The 21,963-nt window shown below is 41.4% G+C and overlaps 1 protein-coding gene across 14 annotated transcripts; it reads left to right on the top strand.

Annotated features, from left to right (window-relative positions):
- The first annotated feature begins 2,015 nt into the window (after window positions 1-2,015).
- SIRAL2 (SIR2 antiphage like 2) lies at window positions 2,016-21,719 on the top strand. 14 transcript variants are annotated; one of them, XM_089524912.1, is made up of 13 exons: window positions 2,056-2,101; window positions 3,682-3,741; window positions 6,860-6,995; window positions 7,193-7,324; window positions 8,679-8,772; window positions 10,387-10,444; window positions 11,127-11,379; window positions 11,552-11,773; window positions 12,998-13,126; window positions 13,873-14,158; window positions 15,423-15,455; window positions 17,608-17,691; window positions 21,071-21,719. In XM_089524912.1, exons 6-13 carry the CDS (start codon window positions 10,398-10,400, stop codon window positions 21,112-21,114), a joined length of 1,098 nt encoding a protein of 365 aa, XP_089381038.1. In that variant the 5' UTR covers window positions 2,056-2,101; window positions 3,682-3,741; window positions 6,860-6,995; window positions 7,193-7,324; window positions 8,679-8,772; window positions 10,387-10,397; the 3' UTR covers window positions 21,115-21,719. The 14 variants fall into 14 exon arrangements, with proteins under 14 accessions (XP_089381049.1, XP_089381044.1, XP_089381035.1 ...); XM_089524909.1 differs by lacking the exon at window positions 3,682-3,741 and having other exon boundaries at window positions 2,023-2,101; XM_089524914.1 differs by lacking the exons at window positions 2,056-2,101; window positions 3,682-3,741 and adding an exon at window positions 2,298-3,507.
- The last annotated feature ends 244 nt before the right edge of the window (window positions 21,720-21,963 follow it).

The following is a 21,963-nucleotide window of genomic DNA, read 5'->3' as shown; positions in this document are numbered from 1 at the left end:
AGCCTGTGTTTGCAGCTTAGGGAGTGCTTCTTGGTCAGTTGCTTCAAAAGGCAGCCCAAACAGATGTGATGACTAGGAGTGCTTACTATCATCTTCAGCTCTTATGCCAGCTGCACTCCTTCTAAGAGCTGGAGGATCTAAAGATGGTAGTGTGTGTACTGGTAACCTCAAACCTGGGAGTTATCACACGGGAGGAATTTCTCTTAATTTCGAATGAAAAGAAAGTGGGGCCAGAACACATTCATGTGAATTCGCTAGTTCAGCTAATTTTTGTGAATGCGAATTGCGTTCGAACTTTGAACTGGCTTCCCATTGCCCGAAATTGCATGTGGTGGGTTATCACGCAATAACGCTAAAACCCATGATTGCGTTCGGATTGCCATTGGATTATACTTCCAATTTCCATTGTCTGATAAACTCCCTGGACTTCTTCAATGTGCTGTACCAAGTTTGGAAACTTCCATTCGTTCAATACATGGCAAAACATGAAGTTTGGAAACTTCTATTAGTGTTTTTTTAAAATGGCAGCCATGATTGGTACTGGTACATCTAGGCGTTATCACATTACACACACATTAAAATCATTCCACTGGCTGCCAATTAGTTTCTGGACAACGTACAAAGTCTTAGCTGTTACTTTAAAGCCCTACATGGTTTGGATCCAGGTTACCTATAGGCTCGACTTCTCCCATATAATCTATCCTCAGGATTTCTGGTGGACACTTACTTTAGCCAACCAGGAGCAGCGGGGCAACTATTACTCAGATAACCTTTCTGTCAGCAGCTCCCATACTGTGGAATGACCTTCCAGAAGACTTTCCAGCTCTCACTGTGATGGACCATAATCTAGGTGTCCTAGCAGACCACAAATTGAACATGGGTCAACATTGTGATGCAGCAGCTAAAAAAGCCAATGCAATTCTAGACTGCATCAATAGAAGTATAGTTTTCATGGGGGGAGGGGGAATGGAACAGATCCCCCGTGAAAATAGAGGGCCGACTATATGGTATACGTATGAATATAATTATTACATACCTATATATGTCTATATATACATATACAGTGTGTGTGTGTGTGTGTGTGTGTGTATATATATATATATATATATATATATATATTACATACCTATATATGTCTATATATACATATACAGTGTGTGTGTATATATATATATATATGTGTGTGTGTATATAATTATTACATAACTATATTACTTACATATAATTATTACTTACCTATATATGTCTATATATACATATACAGTGTGTGTGTGTGTGTGTGTATATATATATATATTACATACCTATATATGTCTATATATACATATACAGTGTGTGTATATATATATATATATGTATATAATTATTACATACCTATATTACTTACATATAATTATTACTTACCTATATATGTCTATATATACATATAGTGTGTGTGTATATATATATACAGTATATATATATATATATATAATTACATACCTATAGTTATTACATACATGTGTGTGTATATATATATATATATATTACATATATATATATACATATATTTATTACACGTGTGTGTATATATTATTACATGCATATATATATATATATATACACACATACCTATATATGTTATTACACACACACACATATATACGATTACATACCTATATGTGTGTGTATGTGTATATACACACACACATATATATACACACACACACACACACACATATATATATATATATATGATTATTACATACTTATATATACAGTATGTAGGCATATAATGGTTTAGTTTTGTTCCCTGTGTTGTTATTGAACTTGTTGTTATTCGAGGCCCCTGGCTTTTGTTTGGAAGCAGGCTCTCTCTTCCCCATGGACTGGGCTTTGTGCTCCCATGGCCTCCTCCTCCTATGAGAGCAGGGGAGTTAGTTGTCTTTCTTTCTCCCTCTGAGGAAGAGAAAATGGGGGGAGAGAGGAAGATGAGAAGGAGGAGGAGGGGGATGGAGGCGTTGCTGTTGTGGCGGTGGGCCTCCCTTGGCTCCTCCTCTGGCGCCTGGAGAAGGAGACGAAGCCAGCGGAGGGAAGGAGGCAGGGAGGTCGCGCCCAGGAGGTAAGGCAGACCCCAGGCTCAGGGCCTCCACACTGGAGAGATAACCCGGTTTGAGAGCGCTTTAACCCTCTTTGGCTCAAGGCTATGGAATTCTGGGAGTTGGAGTTTGTTGTGGGCACTCCCAGAATTCCATAGCACTTGAGCCAGACAAAGAAGTACAGAATATATATCAGGACAGAATATGATGATGATGATGATGATGATGATAAAGATAAACAGTGGAACACACTCCCTCTGAGTGTAGGGGAGCCTCCTTCCTTGGAGGTCTTAAAGCAGAGGGCCATCTGTCAATGGGGATGCTTTGATTGAGAGTTCCTGCATGGCAGAATGGGGTTGGACTGGATGGCCATTCTTGTGGTCTCTTCCAACTCTATAATTCCATCATGTATATATGCATAATAATATGATACATGAGAAGAAGAAGAAGCATCAAGTCACACTCTCTCAGCCTCAGAGGACAGCCATGGTGAACCGTCTCTTAAGAAACATGACAGGAAAACCCTGTGATAGGGACACCATAGGTCAGAAAGGACTTGAAGGCACGCCACAACAACAACTACAACTTATGCTCAGTATATGCTGAGGTTACCCCACTTGTTTTCCCTCCTTGTGAAGGAAGACTGCCTTCCTTTGGACTCAGAAAGTCCCTTTTCTAGTTACTTCTGAAGTGGGTCATCATTCCCTCTCCCAGGCAAAGCCTGTGTGAAATCAATGGGGGCGAAATCCCCCCATAATTTTGGGAATGGGGGAGGCCTTTGTTTTGTGTTGGCTATGGAGATTATCACACTAAGTAGATCGGGTGTTTATCCCGGGGGGGGGGGGGAAATCATGTAATTATGCAAAACAATTCCACACAACATTGCACAAAACCCGACGTTAAAGTGGTCACAAAGAAGCATTAACGCATATCTTTTCATTTTCAGGATTTTGGTGACAATGCGTTTCCAGCATTGCTTTAGTTGTGATAATCATTCGCTCAGTTACTCACCATTTTCAGGATGCTTTAAATGTGCTTTAATCTCTCTTTAATGCCAAAATTAACCCCAGTGTGATAAACTCCTATGACAATCTTCCTCAAAGCTAAAATCTAGGCCTGTGAATGAGCAACAACCACAAAAGCAAACGGCTTCTCTAATTCTAGTGCCTCTCTGCCAATGTTTAAAGCTGGATGCGCAGTGCAGAAATAGTCGGGTTTGACACTGCTTTAACCGCCATGGCTCCATGTTGGGGAATTCTGGGGATTGTAGTTTGTTTCAAACCTGGTTATTTCCGCAGTGAGGATCCCTTGCTGAAATGTAAGCAGCGAAGGGCCTTTTGCAGCAGCTGCACCTGTTGAATTTCCACCAAAATGGCAACTTAGCCCTACCAAAGGGAGAAACGTGCCACGTGTTGGAGAGTGAAGCTGGGTGCGTAGTTTGTTGGAAGAATGTTTTGCTGGGTGAATAAGAAAAATCATTCTCAGTAAATTGTTTATGTGTGTCATGGGTCTGTTGCGCACCTGTTACTTTGCCTTTATCCTCTCTGTACATCTCCCTCCCCATCTTAATCCGTACCTTGCCTTTGACTTCAACGCTGCGGAGGGTTTTTGCACCTGGCGTTTTGCTGCCCTCTTTCTGGAATTGAGTCTTGAAAACACGAAAGTAGGTCACAGTCTTGTTGTTTGAGCCACTCTTCCTATTTCCAAGCTGTCTTTTATTTGCCTTTCCCTCTTTTAGGTTGGTCTCTTCAGCATGGGGACCGTGGATCAGGTCTGCCTCTCTCCAGAGCTGGATAGCTAATCTTCTGTTTAAGTATTAGTACTCTTTTTGTTATTCTTTATTCTTATGGATCCCTGGAATCATGGAAAATTTTGGTCTCGAGCCATAAATTCCATCTGTTCAGTTGGGATGTAACGCACTGGCGTTGTCTGCATGTGGCTGCTAATATATTCATTCTTTCTTTAGCTTTCTAGTTTTTCCTTTGCCGCATTAGCTGTAACAGTACAACTGGGCATCAAGATACCAAAAGGGGCAAATAATGCACGGACATCATTGTTCAAAATAGCACCACTAATGTCTTCTATTTTTAGTCGCTCTCAGACAGTAGCCCTGGTGTCATGCCCCTTCTTAAGCAAGAGGGCTTAAAGCATCTCTGCCAGTTTTTCTGCAACTTAAATTGCTTAAAACTGAGTACTGTTTTCAAGTGGCTGCCAGTAGTTCAGCTGACAAAAAGGTGAACGTACAGTTTTGGTTTGGGTTCATATTTAGTATTTAAGACTGGCATATCGGCTTGCATTTTATTAGATTTGTTGTAGTTGTGTGCCTTCAAGTTGCCTCTGACTTATGGTGACGCTATCATTGATCCTTCTGAAAAGGCAGGATATAAATAAAATCTATTATTATCATCATAGGGTTTTCTTGGCATGTTTCCTCGAATGAGATTCTTTGCCATTGCCATCCTCTGAGGCTGAGAGAGTGTGACTTGCCCAAGGTCTACATGGCTGAGCTGGGGTTTTATTATCTATTTTATTATTGAATTTTATTAAACACCAGTACAATAAGAATCAGTCTGATAACATGTATGTAGATTATATAGTTATTCATCTGTGAGGTGTGTTTATTAAGGAGGAAAATGTATAATGAGGGGAGCAGCAACAGAACAGTCACAAACTTGCATCTCAGTGCTAAACACATTTGCATTCTTATTTTTGGGCTGTTTGCTAATTAATTAATTTCAGAGGTACTAAATTGTCACATACCATAAATGTTGCAAGGGCTGCAGCCTTCACAGGAAATAATTTTCCTTTCCTATTTAATTTCATTCAGATGCATTTGCTTAGGACTGGAGCCTAACATTACTTAAATAGGATGTGGTTTAACTTGAGTTTAGTTGTCTATTTGCAAGCTGTATGCTGAGATATATTCTGTGATACTATCGGTGCAAATTTTTCCCCCCTGAATACTAGTACAACAATCACAAATATGGCAAGTGATGCATATCCATGGTAGGGAAAGATTTAGTGCAAATTTTCTATCATGAATCACAAGGAGTCCTAATTAGTAACCTTATATGATATGCATTGATATATAATATTAGGAGGTGTGCTAGTGACGGTAAATTTGCTATGTCTTTTAGCTTGGTTTGCCTTTCTTAGGCTAACATGTTCATAAAATTCATTCAGAATAAAATAAAAAGAATAAACATGAGATTTATACAATGCAAGTTTATTTCTTGAAAAAAATACTACTTCAATGTTAAATGAGGTGTGTAACAGCATGTCTATCCCTGAAGTTAACTAAGGCGGGATACAGACCGCTGATTCGGGGCGGCCTGCAACTGCCCCTTTCCCTGCAGGATCGGGGCCTAAACAGCCACAGCCGCAGCTCCGGAGGCCCTGATCTGCCGCTTTTCCGGGCCTCGGGGAAGCAGCAAAACGCTGCTTCCTCCTGGCCTGGAAAGGGGTGTCCTTGGGGCTTCATGCCCCAGGACACCCCAGGGAGCCATTGCCGGGAGAGAAAGGGGCCACTTGGCCCCTTTCCACCCGTCTTTGTTCCCGCATCCGTTTGGTGGCTGAGGGAACGAGGCGCTCCCCAGGAAGGAGCTCCGTTTCGGAGCTCCTTCCGGCGCTGCAAATAGGGCACCCTATGCACCCTGTGGCAGTGTGAGTACAATATGGCCGAGCCACGCCGTTTGGATGTGGTGTGGCCGTCCTGTCAAAATGGCGGTGCCCATGTGTACAGGGCGCCGCCATTTTTACGTACGGAGGCTCTGAGGCAACTCTAGCACGTACTCGGTACATGCTAAAAGGCCCATCTAGAGAGGGCCTAAATTAAGTCATTACTTCAACCATTATACTGTACATTAAGTTAAAGGTATTATTTCCCAATGTTAATGAAGAATCTATTTGATCATTTCTTAGATATGATTATATTGCCAAACATGTACATTTCACCTCAGAAGCATGGCCTGGTCTGTCGTAAAACTATCAGACCATACTTTGAGCCATTAACATTTTTATTTATCTTATTAGCTTATTCAATTTATATCCTGCTGTTTCACCTGTGGCACTCAGTCTGGATAATAAAATACAAATAAAAATAAAAATTAAATTATAATATGGAAATGATAGAATCATAGAACTTGAGGAGACCTCAAGGTCTATCAAGTCCAATCCCCTGCCATGCAGGAATTCACAATGAAAGCATCCCTGACAGATGTCCATGCAGCCTCTGTTTAAAGATCTCCAAAGAAGGAGATTCTACTACTCTCTGAGGGAGTGTCTTCCACTGTTGAACAGCTCTTACTGTTAGGAAGTTCCTTCTAATGTTGAGGTGGAATCTCTTTTCCTGTAGCTTGCATCCATTGTTCTGGGTCCTATTCTTTGGAGCAGCAGAAAACAAGCTTGCTCTATCCTCAATATGACACCCCTTCAAATATTTAAACAGGGCTATCATATCACCTCATAGCCTTCCCTTCTCCAGGCTGAACATGCCCAGCTCCCTAAGTCTTTCCACATAGGGCATGATTTCCAGACCCTTCACCATTTTGGTTGCTCTCTGGACACGCTCCAGGTTCTCAACATCCTTTTTGACTTGTGGTGCCCAGAACTGGACATAGTATTCCAGGTGAGGCCTGACTGAAGCAGAATAGAGTGGCATTATTATTCCCCTTGATCTAGAACGGTTATATACTTCTATTGATGCAGCCTAGAATCGCACTGCCTTTTTTAGCTGCTGTATCACACTGTTGACCCATGTTCAACCTGTGCTCTACTCCTAGGTCCTGGTCCATCACAGTGAGAGCTGGAAGGTCTTCTGGAAGGTCATTCCACAGTCTGAGAGCTGCTGACGGACAAAACCACTTCTGAGTATTCCTTGCCTAAGAATTCTCAATCCATGAAATTCATGGGGTTGCCGTAAGATGACTTGAAGGTACACATACAATGTGCTTTACATGGGTCTGTCCTTGAAAAGTGTTCAGAAGCTGAAGCTAGCATAAAATACAGTTAGCCCTCCATGTCCCCAGATTCTTTATCTACTAATTCAATCATCCACAGCTTGAATATATAACACACCCAAACAGCAAACCTTGTTTTTTGTCATTTTATATAAGGGACACCAATTTACTATGCCATTGTATTTAATGGGACTTGAGAATTCATGGATTTGGGTATCCACGGGGGTCCTGGAATCAAACCCCACTGGATACCAAGGACCCAATGTATGTTGGATAGACTGTTATCAGGTATGCTCTCTAAAGAGAATATATCACCAATCTTGCCTGCAAAAATTTTTATAGTAGTTTCTCTCTCTCTCTCTCTCTCTCTCTCTCTCTCTCTCTCTCTCTGTAATTTCAGTGGTTGAAATAGTTTACTGTTTTTGAATTTGCCCACTGGTTCAGTTCAAGGTGTTAATTTTGACTTACAAAACCCTAAAGAACTTGGGGCCAGTATATTTGAAAGTCCCTCTACCATATGACCCCACACAGAACTTAAGACTCACAGTGGAGGGCCTGATGTGTGCCACCACCTAAAAGGCCAGGTTGGTGGGTACATTGACAGGGTTTTCTCTGTAGCAGCACTATATAATTCTCTCCCAAGGGAGGTCAATCTAGTTACATCCCTTCAGAGTTTCCAGTGGGCAGCTATGTTTTGTGTTATTTCATATGGCCTTCACTCATTAAAGCCAGGAACAACCAGTGCCTGCTGAAATTCCCTCTTCTACACAACTGTTACAGATACTGGATCCCTGTCATTTGTTTCAATTGTCAAGTCTAGCAACATGTAGCATCTCAAGAAGGCTAGTCCTGTCCCTGATGTGCTAAATTTGTACAAGCATGGACATTCAAACATCTGGATCATCTCTTTGCAGTCTGAAAAAGTGACAACAAAGGTCTTTCACACAGTGATTCCTTATTGCTTGCCACATGTTTTACTAACACACTCATAAGGAAAGTTGTTGCATAGTCTCAGATCTTTTTACTATATCAGAGAACTTTGTTGACAGAGTGGTGTGTCACGACAATAATGTTGAAGGGAACCCTTGAGCATGTTCAAAGAGCATCTTGTTTATTGTAAAACAATCCTAGCTGTCCAGATGGATTGAGAATTAGAGAAACAAGCTTGTTTATCAATATGATTTGATGTTAATTACTAAGCCTTTGAACCTCTTGTGTTAAAAAATTGAATTGATTTAGAAATACTTTACATTATACATCATCTTTCTGACCCTAACATTTTACATCAGCCTTCTCCCAACCTATCAGCTACCAGATCTGTGGGACTACAACTCACATCATTGCCTTGATTGGTGGGGATTGTGGGAGCTGTATAGATCTGGAGTGTGCCAGGTTGGTGGACAGAGAGGAGCTGTTTTACATTATAAGAATGACAAAAAATTAAACTCTTGTGTGTTATATGCAGCTGCTTTCAGACATCAATTTGTCTAAAACAAATTAATATGTTCCAATAGGGTTAGAAAGGAAGACCACAAAAATAGCCTTTTAGGCCACACATGATCCCTGCGTTACACTTTACCTGTATGAAGATGCATTGCATTGCATTTCATAATCTATATAATTCTTCCTTTATATCCTGCAGCACATAGGATCTGAGAATCTTGGAAGGGACCACAAGGGCCATTGATATGAGGAATAACTATCTTGGGAATCATTGTTTACTTTTTAAACTATTAGTAAGTCTTCAAGTTGTTTCTGACATATGGCAACCTGTTGTGGGGCTTTTTTTGTTGCAAGATTTGTTCAGAGGAGGTTTCCTTTCCTCTGAGGCTGAGAGACTTGCCCAAGGTCACACAGTGGTGTAAGTTTTTACATTATTGTACACAAACAATGGTGCCATCTTTAAACAACAGGGAGAGGTCTCCTTGAAGAAGTCTGCATAAAGCATCTGGAGCAATGCATAAACAGTTGTTTTGGTTGCAAATATGGATCTGGACATTTAGGCAGTATTGGATGCATATGATACAGAATAGCACTAGCTGAGCTATCTTTAGATATCTCTGTTCTGTAGCTTTTGATGTATTTCATAAATGATGGAAATAAGCTTGGCTAGTTTCTGTGAATACTTTTTTCTCATTGTACGAAAAAGTGCAGGAGCTGATTTTCTCTCTTCTTCTCTCTCTCTCTCTGCCCCCTTCTCTCTGCCTTTCTTTCTCTTCCTTCCTCATTCTATTCCCACTTTCTTTCTCCTTTCCCTAAATTCAGCATCTGGAGAATTTCTGGAGCAAATTAAACGTACCTGTAGAAAACAGGGTTGTTGGTGCCATTCATGCAAATAAAGTGGTTTTGTGTCTGATTTCCGCCCTCACCCCATTTTTACATCTGAAGGGCCACAGTGATGAGGGCAGCTGACCTCTGCCTCTTCCCCATCTTACAGTCATTCTCTATGTCTTGTGGCACTCCCCCCACAAGAGAAATAAAATCAGGCATTTTATCACCTGCCAGAGGGCTACAAGTTACCCAGATCCTTCTCAGCCCCCACTATTTGAGATCTTTGTGGAACCATTTCACTGGAGGGGTTAAGAGACTGGAGTAAGTCCCATTAGTGGAGCAAAATGTGAACCCTGTAACAAGTAGAGAAGATATTTTCACACAAGAGGAACTTAAAGTCAGTGATATAAGAACAATCTTGTAGGCTCCAAACTTTCAAGATACTGCACCATGTTCTCGGCAACAGCCAGAGGCAATCCTTGACAGCTGCCCAGTGCCTTCTGGCTGTGAATGCTACGAGTCCCCACTCTGAAAGCATTCTGGGATGCAATGCCTTCCCTTTATGACCTCCCACTTAAGACCAAAGCCTTGCTAGTAATAATAGGAGTCAGAGGAGTAGTGGTGGAGTCTCTGTCTTTGGAGGTCTTAAAGCAGAGGCTGGATGGCCATCTGTCAGAGATGCTTTGATTGAGATTTCCTGCATGGCAAGGGGTTGGACTAGATGGCCCTTGTGGTCTCTTTCAACTCTAAGATTCTATGATTCTAGTAATATAAAATAAAAGGGAAAATAGTTGTACATTGTAGCAGCTTTGTATTTGGCCACACAACAAGCAAAACCTCGTTTTGTTCTTTAAATTTGCTATAGCTTCAGCAGTCTTTTTGCAAAGAACATCCATCATGTTCATCTTGCTGATTACAGTAGAACCTCTTCAGAGATAGCTCTGAGTCTACACAAACATGGTCTACATACATGGGATTAGGCCAGTTTATTGCCCAGATTTTTTTAAATTGACTTGTTTGTTGATCTTTGCTTCATCCCTGTTTAAAACCTATGGAATCTTTGTGTTCTTACTTCACAGGAGCAGGAGACATGGATTCAACAGAGAGGACAACAAATAAAAGTGAACAAAAATCAAGGTGAAAGCAAGTTGTTCACTGTCATATATGTGGATTGTTGTTCAAGATGATTTTAAATGACATTTTAATGTACAAAGTATCTTATTTATATCTTAACAACTCTGTGTGGTTCACTTCTGTTGCCATTTCATAGGCACCGAAGTCCATTTTGTAGCTATTTGCTTGACATTAAAAATGAGCATTCCATGGGAAAAAGTTAACAAATGACAAACTGTGTCACTCTACCATGATTATCATAGTTTTCTTGTGCACTCTTCAAAGGAGTCCAAAGCAAGTGTGTATACCTCACTGCTATTTTATCCCTACATTAACCCTGTGAGTTAGCCTGAGAGATAGTGGGAGTTCAATAGTACAACCCTTTGGTGCAGTTTGTACCACTTTCTGCAATCAGTTAGTGTATAATTAAAATGGTGATTCTGTACAGCACAACTAGCAATGACTTTTTTCTATTATCAGTATCTTGGCAATTTACTGAGTCCTGTTCAGCAAAACTCCTTTTCAAAGTTAATTAAATGCTTGCTGTTTTCAAAACCACTCCATTAAAACTGTCTATACCTGTCTCTGCCATTGACCAAAAGGATTTCAACTTGCTATTCTAGTAAAACAATTAAATGACTAAATACTGTATAGGTATGCTTATCTTGGTCAAAGATAGATTTTATGTTTGCCTTCTGCTCTCTAGGAAAATTTTAAAAAGTCTCATACGGAGGCAGCCCCGGGAGCTTCTGCTAGTAATTGGAACAGGAGTAAGTGCTGCTGTGGCGCCAGGAATTCCAGCTCTTTGCTCCTGGCGCAGCTGCATCGAAGCTGTCATTGAAGCAGCTGACCAGCTGGAGGTGTTGCATCCAGGGGATGTGGCTGAATTCCGAAAAAAGGTGGTCAAAGACCGAGATTTGCTTGTGGTTGCTCATGACCTCATCCGAAAGATGTCACCGGTGAGTATCTACATATTACTTTACAGTGATTCTCCATTCCCCATTCTCATAATACTTGAATTCAGGACATGCACTGAAGATTTGGATGGCTTCAGGGTTCAGTATACTTATTACTAAAGCCTTTTCATACATGTTTTTCTTTCTGTGTGATGGTATTCTCTTTTTATTCTAGCGCACAGGAGATGCCAAGCCCAACTTTTTCCAGGATTGTCTAATGGAAGTCTTTGATAACTTGGAGCAACACATTCAGAATCCAGTTGTTCTGCAATCAATCCTCCGTCTCATGGAGAGAGGCACAATGGTGCTTACCACCAACTATGATAACTTACTTGAAATTTTTGGTCAGCAACAGAATAAGCCCATGGTATCTCTTGACTTGAAAGATAAGGACCAGGTATGATAAGACTGATAAATTTTCTTTGGAAATCTGTCCATCTCCATTCTGGGTTTTTAGAAAACATAAAATGTTTAACACTAATATCAGAAGGGCATAATGCCTCCCAAACTCTCCCACACAACCTTAATAAAAATGGATGGTAGAAGAATTAAAAATCCATTTCTGATGGACTTATGGGGGAAGAAGTAGCTAATTCTCTGGGCCCAGGTCAGTTTTTCATTTGTTTTAAAAATTCCACTCTTATAATGGTGGTACAGTTTTAAAATTTTCTTTATATATACTTTTTATAGTTGTTTTTGGATGCCCTTTTTAGATTGAAAAGTGACTTGAAAAAAATATTGGCTGAGATCTTGCAAACCTATGCCCTGTGTCTTCTCTCATCCTGAAAACAACAACACTACCCTTTACATGCTGTAACCTCCCCACCCTCAGCCATTTACTGGTTAATTGAGAGTGGCAAGATGGGGGATGAGGGTGAAGAAGTGTCTAATTATGTGCCAGTACCTAGATGCAGAGTGACAACATCATCTTCCAGGACTTCTGGAAGTCATCCAGAGAATGCCTTGTTGCTGTGTGTCTTGCTACAAGCACAGAGCTGGGTAATTCTCTGCCTACCTGTCCCTACCCTCTAGTAAATTGACATGTTGGGAGGGTGTATCATGCAAAAGATAGGTTTGGGGGGAAGTTTTGGTCATTGTGTGAAGGAAGAAGATAGTTCCAACCTCTGTACCAACCCCCCAAAAGACATACAAACTTGATTTTTTCATTTAATATAAGAGACACCATTTTACTTCACCATTGTTTGTAATGGAACCTGAGAGCCACAGATTGTGGAATCCATGGAGTGCGGCCCTGGAACAAAATCCCAGTGGATACCGGTGGCCACGCTGTAGCGCTGGATTATTTTGAGGGTTTTTTCCATTACATTTGGAACAAAACTGTACAATGCTTACAAGAAAATGCCTATTGTAGGATGTTGTTTTACATTTAAACCTTTATGAGCCTGCTTTTAGAAAATTAGCAAGCCTGCAACATGTAGCAAATAACCTTGTGTGGTGCAAGCTCAAGTTTGGATATTTTTGTTTAGATTTATGTGACTTTCAAACATGGGAGGAGCAGATAGCACTGTTGCCAAAATAAATAGGTCATTCATTCTTTAGGGGCTTGACTTCTTTCTGCACAATACTTGGCATTATTAACAAACTATTTGGCCTTCTTCAGGTTCTCCAGTGGGCAAAGGGACATGTCCAGTATGGAGTTCTTCACATTCATGGTTTATATACTGACCCCTGTGGAATGGTGTTGGATCCCTCAGGATATAAAGATGTTACTCAAGACCCCGAGGTGATGGTATGTACACCATGAGATCAGAAAAGTATTTTCTTGCAAGCTACACAGGCTGTAAATTAGCAATGCTTTGAATGTACTCTGTAGCTGAAACTGGAATGGTAGGATCAGATATGGTAGATATATAATATTATAGTGTGGTTAATAACTTAAAGCTTGATGAGCCAAGGTGTGGCTTGGCAGATATTAAACCATAGTTGTAACATAATGGTTGCAGATGGGAGTTTGGTATGTGTTGTTTATTTTTACCACACTTCGTTTACAGTCGAAAGACATGAGCAGGGTTTTGCTGTACAGGTAGAAGGAAGCAGACCTCTGTGTCTTGAATGCTAAGCCCTGCTCACATTAGTAATAGACACATGAAGTCCCCTAGTGAGTGGCTTATGCCATTTCTTGTTTGGAAGAGAAAATAACATATGTTTGGCTTCACTCTAAAAACTGGTCATATTACATTTAAGATCTTTGTTCCATTTTTAGTTTTTCTTTCTCTTATGTAACTAAAGTAACACTAATGATAGGTATATTTGCATACATACACAGTGTATGTAGGCTGTATACAATGAATACCTTACAATGGGGGTAGCAAACTAGGTGCTGAGTTGTTGGTTTCAGCTTCCGTTAGCCCCAGGCTGATGGGAGCATGGTGCTGTAGCCCAGCAGACTCTACAGGGCTTCATGTTCCTCACCTCTGCTTTATAATATCTGTGGCCTGAATACTTTTATTTTCACTTGCCATTTTCCATTTATAGGAAGCTCTGCAAAACTTGTACCGGACAAAATCATTTCTGTTTTTGGGCTGTGGAGAAACCTTGCGTGATCAGATATTTCAAGCCCTCTTTCTATATACTGTCAAAAACAAAGTGGATCTTGAACATTACATGTTGGTGCTTAAAGAAAATGAGGACCAGTTTTTTAAACTTCAGGCAGAAATGCTTTTGCATGGCATAAAAGTAGTCTCCTATGGGGATGGCTTTGAAAGTTTCCCGGAGTACGTTCAGGATCTCACCAATCAAATCTGCAAGCAGAAAAGTCCAGGTAGTATAACAATCTATTGTGTCTAAACCTTTTCTGTTCTCCATTTACCTGTATTTTTGGTTTCACATCTTTCAGGAATAAAGATAATTGCTTTAAATGCAATTAAATGCTCTGTGCTTCTGATGTCACATATTGCAAGTTTTGCAGTTTTGTTTATTCTGTCGAATTAGCTGTAGCAATTATCATCTCTTGATTCTGTGCTACCAGTTACTAACAACATTTGTAATTTCATCTCTATCCACAAGACTATTCAGAAGAAATGATAAATGAAAAATAATTTTCCTTTTTAATTCCCTCAGACTTGAGTATCAGCTCTGAGACATGTAATGACAGTATCCAGCTAAGATGGTTCTTGCTGTGCTGTACTGATGAGGAATGGGATGAAGCAAAAGGTTTATCTTAATGGGCATTGTCAACTAGCAAATATCCAAATCTCAAGACCCACCCACCTTTCTTTAATTTTTGATACCTATAAAATTTCAGCGGTGGTCAGTTCTGTCTCCCTAAGGAACATCATTTCATGAGTGGGGAGAGAAAGAAAAATGTATTATTGAAAAACACTAGGAAGTACTTTCACTTGTTTTGATACACCTTGATGTGTGGGGCAAAATAAGAAAAAATCAGGCTGCATAATTATTCAGGCTTATTTAAATGTTCACACTGCCCTTTTGTGCTTAGAAAATGTGAAGAAGGTGTTCTAAAAGGAGCATAGTCTAGACTGGGGTGGGCATCTGCTAGGAGTTGGAAGGCCACATTGAATAATATTCTGTCCACACTTTCTCCTCTATTATGGCCAATAGTAGCCTCTGAAGCCTCTGGGGGACACAGTTGGGCATTCTGCCACATTTTTGGCCGCCTTCATCTCTTTGGGTTGTATGGGCCTTCTTTCCAAAACAAAGAAAAAAGGTAGCTTGTGGGGCCCTCAATGGCAGCATGGTGGGAACACATGCAGTCCATGAGCTACACTTTGCTCACCCTGACCTAGATATCCAAGGGGGATGAGTTGGAATAATTTCAATCATTTATTGATTTTGGACTTCTGATGCCATAGGTAGACGATCCCATTCCTGTATGATAAGGAACAGTGCATGTAGTATGAAAGGGAAGCATTTGTTGGCTTTGTGCATTTAAATTAGTTTGCAAAGTTTGGTTTATTAATAATGAGTTAATGTGCAGTTTAAATAGTCATATTAATAATAAAAGTATCATCAAATCAAGGATATCCAATCTGATTGGTGACTTAAGTTTTCATTCTTTTCCCCAGATACACATCAAGTGGATAGCACAACACTTTTAGGTTAAGTATATTTTTGTTTGCATCTATTTCTTGTAATATTAGGCTATTCCTGGGAGAAATTGTTGTTGTGTGCCAGTTTTCCATTCACAAGTCATTCCTGTTTATAAAATGAATCAAATACCACTCAGTACAGTGCGCCCGCATCATACGCAGGTGTGCTATACGCGATTTCAGCATATGCTGAAAGCCGCACGGGGTGCCATGTCCCATTGTGACTAATGGGGCATGTGCTTGTGGTGCACGCGTGCCGCCGCATGCACAAGCCCATTCAGTTAAATGGGGCTTGAGCATGCGCAGTATTTGCTTTACGCGGGAGAGTCTGGAACAGATCCCCCGTGTAAAGCAAGGGCGGACTGTATTTGATTGAGGCTAGATTTCTGTTGGGGCAGTCTGCTAGTGAAACGGGACTGTACTAGTAGTAGTTTCAAGCTTGTGTGAAGGGGAATATCTACTATTACCTCATTATTCAAGTATTTCCCTCTGTGTGGTGGTGCAACGGCCCCTTACCAGCTAGTCTGGTGCTTCAAATGTCCAGATACAACATGGGGGCATGTCCTCCACTGTTTGATTCCTTCAGGCCATCTTATGCTAGGACAGTGTTGGTGAACCTTTTAGGGACTGAGTGCCTGAACTAAAAGGCTTTCCTGCACCGGGTGTTACTCGGTGCTGGGGGCAGGACTTCCGGGGGGGATGGGATTTCCAGGGCAGGTTGTCTTGCCCTTGCCCTCCTGGTCCTTCAGCTGCCTGCAAAGACAGCTATAGGGCCTGGGGGTGAGGGAGGAACATGTGCCTGTTCCTTGTCCCCCCCGGGGGGGGGGAGTTAGCTATCTCTCTGGAAGCAGTTGAAGGCTAGGGAAGAGGAGGAATAGGTGCATGCCTGTTCCTGGTCCTTCTCCCTGTGCTCCCTCCTAAGCCTTCAGTTGCCTCTCCGGAGAGAGCTGAAGGCCCTGTGGCTGGAAAGAGGAGAAACAGGCATGCACCCATTCTCCACCCTCCATGTGCCCTGAAAAATGGCTTCACATGCCTTAGGTTTGCCACCACAGGCCTAAGAAGCCATTTTTTCCAATAGGGAATGACCTGTACATTGATGCCCACGCTACTTCCTGTTAAAAATAAAGGATTCTTGTAGTCTTAAAATGGCCCATAGGACCAAAACACAAATGAATAGCCTCCACTTCCTTTAGGGGGTGTTTGGGACTATTTGAGGTGCAATCTACCAAGATTGCACCTCCTGAGGGGTGTTGCACCCCCACCTTCCATCAGTTTCCCACCCCTGCCCTACAGAGCGCACTAGGAAGATTCCAGATGAGTGCTGGAACAGCTGTTGGCACTAACAGGGTTGACCACCTTCATCGTCCCTGTGCCACAAGCCTGCAATCCTACCCAAGAACATTTGTTTTTCTGCTCTGTTTGTTTTACCTAAGATTTTGTTCTCACTGGCCTACTCTTGTTAGGAATAGTTGTTGGATTTAGGCCAGTCGGTTGAACCCAGACCAACACAACACCCATGAAATTGGGGGATTTAATCATGACTAGTTTTCTAGTGTGAATAAAGTATGACTTAAACTTCATCTAATCTATTATGTATAGAAATAATATTTTACTTTAAAATCTTGTACTTTGTCTCCAAATAGTGACCACAGAGTTATGGTTAAAAGTAGAAAGTGACTTTGGAGACTTCATTTATTGAGTTCCGAAACTCATTGGTTTATACCTGTTGATAGCCATGTGCTTATCTTGCTTCAAATCTTTGTTTGGATCACGAGGTGCAACAGTACAATTAAAGATACCATGTCAGGGAAATCACTTAAAATGAATTTTTTCTCGTGACTACTGGGCTGAACAGATAGCCCAGAAAAAACGGCTTCCGGGTGACCTGGGGATGTAGTGTTTTGATGCCACGTGCCCCCGGAGCGACTTGAAGCCACCCCGGGGTTGCAGCAGGCTGCCTGAACGGATCTTTTCTGCTCCTATCTGGGGTGGTGTCAGGGTAAATTGGGGCATGATGTGCACACCTTAAGTGGATGGTAATTGGTTATGACATGGTTATTGTGTAAATCTTTAAAGTGAAAGGGAACAATTTCAACCAAAGTCCTGGAAGTCTTTAGTTTTATTGCATGTGTGCAGTTTGTAACATGATTTGTCCTTGCAGGGGCATCTTGTTTGGACTGTGCAAAGCGAAAGCTAGGGGAAAGTGGCAGTGACCAAACTAAGAGACCAAGGCAACATAATAATGGTAATTTTTATTGCCAATTATTTTCACTTTATATGGAAATATCCAAGGTGTATTTCATTGTACATTGTTCACACTGACATGCCCACACCAAGCATCATGCTGGTGTGTTGCTGAGGAAAAAACCTCACAAGAATGGGAAATGATTTGATTAGTCTAAATGCCAAGCATTCTTTAGTGAGACAGGAAGACAAAGTGGAGAATGTTCTAGAGGAAACCCCCTGCAATTTGTGCTTTACATTGATGTACTGTGCAATTGAAAATAAAATGGGAGTTTTTGTCTTCTTTTTAAAAAGCCTTTTCTTTTGTCTTTAGAATGCGGTGTAATTTACATGTTTCCAGGAAACATGAGTTTTATCTTCACCACCAATTACTAACTTTCAGAATAATTAAATTCCTTTTAGCAAGTTTGATTTCCCGCTCATTTCATGGTTAAATTATACAGTAGATCCCCGATATCTGCAGGGTTTTGATTCCCCATAGATCCTAAAAAAAACCATGAACACTCAAGTCAGTATTAAAATTTTCAATTTAAAATTACGTGAGATTGACAGGTAATGATTGACTCAGCCAGGCCAAGAAGCAGTCTCAGGGCAGTAACAGAGGCTGCAGGTGCAAGGGCCAGGCACCAGGCAATTCTGCTGTTTCCTTCAAAAGGTAGAAGCAACAGCTGGAGTGCTTCTACCATGAAGCAGAAAGACTGTGCTCCTGACACTCAGGGCATGCTGTTGCTGCCGCTCCCTCAGCTGATGTAAGTCAATTCCAAGGAGGCAAAAGTGGCAACTGCCTGGCACTTGGGGCTTGCTGAGGCCTAACCCCCCCCCCCCCCCAAAAAAAAAAAGCCTGTTGTGGGCAGGTTTTTGAAAACTTTGGCACAGCAGATACAGTATTGGTGAGCATATTCCAAGGAATGAATTTCATCAGTGGAAGATGTGGTGGCAAATTTCGAGTGCCATGTGCTAGCTGCTTCTCCCTCCCCTGAAAACTCCTTCCAGGGATTTCCATCAGCCAAAGTTGGGCAAGCCCTGAGTGCCAACCACTACTTCTGCTTTTGGAAGGAAAGAGCAGAATCATTGCAACCAAAGTAGGAAGAATGCATGCTTGGTGCCCAGGCCTTGCTGTTTTAAGCCTCCACTACTGCCCTGGGACAACTTCTTGGCCTGCAATTGATTGCAGGTAAAAAAAATTTCAAGCCAATTCTTCATTTCAATCCAGGGTGGATACTAAATTTGTGGATACTAAATCCAGGGATGTTGAGGGCCCACTGTATAGCTCTTGATTTCCCAGAATATAATCAGCCCTCCGTTTTTGCGGGGGATCCGTTCTGCCCCCCCCCACGAAAACGGAGACCGACTATATTCAAGCCCCATAGGCTTGCATAGGGTATGCTGCATTAAATTTAATGGAGGTCACCCCTCTGTAAATATTCAAGGAGGGGCAACTGCATTAACGTTCTCTATGGTTAAGCTACACTTCAAGTGACTTACAGTGGTGTTGAAAGTATCAAACTGTGACAGATTATCTCAAAAAATAGGATTTGACTGATCAGACATAATCAAGGAGTGGTATGTTCAAAAACTTTACAACAAAAATAAAATAGGTTTTATATTATTTTAATGGACAGTAACAGTGAACTCGTTTGTTTTGGGAAACAGTGAACTTCAGTTGAAATCTTATAGTTCTGTGTCCCTCTCCACCACCACCACCCCGGCAGGGACTCCTGATGCTGCTTATTGGTAGAGGCAATAAAAGGAGCAGGCAGATAAAATGATGAATAGGCAGCTGGCCTCAAGTCAGAAGGGAAGAAATGCACTCTCTTCCCCTTGGTTCTGAGACCAGCTGCATCTTGTCTGGATTGTTTGCACCCTCCCTCCCCTATGTTCAGCAGCAGCAGCAATTCCCAAGGCTTGACAGCAGTCAGGGATAAGAAGGTGTGGATGAGGTAAAATAGCTCCCTGCACTATGTCCAAAAAGAGACTTATGCACGCATATGCAATTAACAAGTTAAGAACTAATTATGTTTTAAACTATGTTAATAGGAATGTGAACTATTTGCTGAATAGAATAGCATGGCCACATCGTACAAAACTAAAAATAGAAAACAGAAAATGTGAGGTAACAGTATTGTAAAAGGTTAGTTTTGAGTTATGAGTTAAACAAAGTAAACAATAGACCAACTCTTTGTTTTGGCATAAACACTCTGGGTACTATACCAAGAGGCTCATTTTCAGCTGTGATTTTTGCCACTGATAGTTTCCTGTTCCAGTTGCACAGAGCTCTCCACAGTTGGCGATGATATATTATATTACTGAGGTATTTTTGTTTTCCTAAAACATCTTACAATATATAGAGGTCAAATATACTGAGCTAAAGCACAGATTCCAGATGACTTTGTAATGGTCTTGGAAGGAAAAAGGGACAGCTGGTGACCACACTGTTAAATCTTCATTATATAAGCCTATAATTGAAGCTTTCACATTGTATGGTGAAACTACTGGGAACACTAGCATCCCTGTTTGCACTGAGATGGTCGCTAGTCCTTTTCTCGCTGTCAGGATATGGGTCAGCAGTGTATGTAGTTTCCCAATCAATGGGTGGTGAATATCACAATTCATCTATGTCTGGGGCTATCAGTGTGTGAAACAAACAAAAAAAAAATGCTCTCAGAAATTCCAGTAGTTCCAGTCATACAAAAATGACTTTAAAAGAAACAGCTGTTTTCAAAACTATGGCGCGTTACAGACCGCCCCTTTGGGGCGGCCTGTAGGTGCACCTTTCCCCGCCGGATCGGGGCCTCAGCATTCAGAGCGGCAGCCGCTGAGGCCCCAATCCGCTGCTTTCCGGGCTGTGGGGAAGCGGCAAAAGGCCTCTTCCCCGCAGCCTGGAAAGGGGTGTCCTTGGGGCTTCAAGCCCCAAGGACACCCCGCGGCGGCGGGGAGAAGGAGAAAGGGGCAGTTTGGCCCTTTTCTCCTTTGGTCCGCTGGGCGCAGCCGTCTGAAGGCTGCGCCCAGCGGACCAAACCAGGAAGGAGCTCCGAAACGGAGCTCCTTCCGGGGTCGCGGAAAGGGCGCCCTAGGCGCCCTGCCGTGACCCCAGTACGTCACAACCACGCCGCCTTGTTTGGAGGCGGTGCGGTCATCACGTATTGATGGCGGCGGCTGTGCGGAACGGCCGCCACCATTTTGTGCGCGCACTAGGGTTAGGGCGGTGCAGAAGCACCGCCCCGTCATAACCCTAGTACGCGCTCTGCGCGTACTTTTTAGCCCGTCTGTAACGGGCCTATGATGCAGAAAATCATGGTGCATTTTTACTGCAGTTATAACTTACATTGACTTGAATCTTATTTTTCCATTATTAAAAAACTTTTGTTTTTTAAAAACAGATAATGCTGAAGAATCTGCTCCCTGTGAAGTTGAGAGAACGTAACCTCAAAAACATCTGCCTACTGTGATTGTGCCATCTGCTTAAATCATGAGGAAAAGTCATTTAGAGGAGAGAAGAAACCTTTTAAGGTTTAATTATGTACTGAAGTTATGTCCCTTATGAAAAATGGGTGGGTAGGTTGAGAATAAGCTAATCACATCTAACACTCCTATGTATTCAGAATATGTTACCCGCAGAGGTGTCTTTTAACCAAGACTGACGTGCAATTATCTCAGGGATAAAACATTGCAAAAAAGGGTTTGAAAACAGCATTTTGCTTTTAAATTCCTTGACTCATTTTCACTTGGCATAAATTAAATAGAGGAAGGCATATTTCTTCAAACAGAACGTTTGTTTAACATCTTCCAGTACCGTACTGCATGACAAGAGTAGAATTAAATCCAAAGATTTTCTTCCATGGCATGAGAAAATTTACCTAGCATACCACCTCCAATTCTTAAATGAACTTGTGGAATAACAGGAATGCTTATTTTCCTTCTCATACTAATGCAGTATGGTTTTGTATTTTTGTATGATTTTTAAAGAGAACAAACCTCGAATGCAATTCAAGCATATTGTAATAAAGATATTTCAAATTAAGCACTAAATATTTTCACTTTTCTCAGTGTATCTGTTAGGCTTAATGAACTAAGTGCCTGAGGAGAAAAACTCATAACATCTAAAAAGATTGTTTCCATACAGTTAGTGTTTCTGGTTAATGTCATTAATTAGTGGAGATGAACTGTTAGAATTGTGTCAAGCATGCATCACACAGACAGCAGACTGGATAGTCCAACTATTTCTACAATATATCACTCAAACCTAGAAGTAGTGGTTGCAGATTATAGTAGA

The sequence above is a fragment of the Sceloporus occidentalis genome, unplaced genomic scaffold, assembly GCF_023333645.1.
Source record: "Sceloporus occidentalis isolate IW3139 unplaced genomic scaffold, rSceOcc1.0.p SCAF_5, whole genome shotgun sequence".
Classification (NCBI taxonomy): domain Eukaryota; kingdom Metazoa; phylum Chordata; class Lepidosauria; order Squamata; family Phrynosomatidae; genus Sceloporus; species Sceloporus occidentalis.
This window is presented reverse-complemented; position numbering and strand designations above follow the sequence as displayed.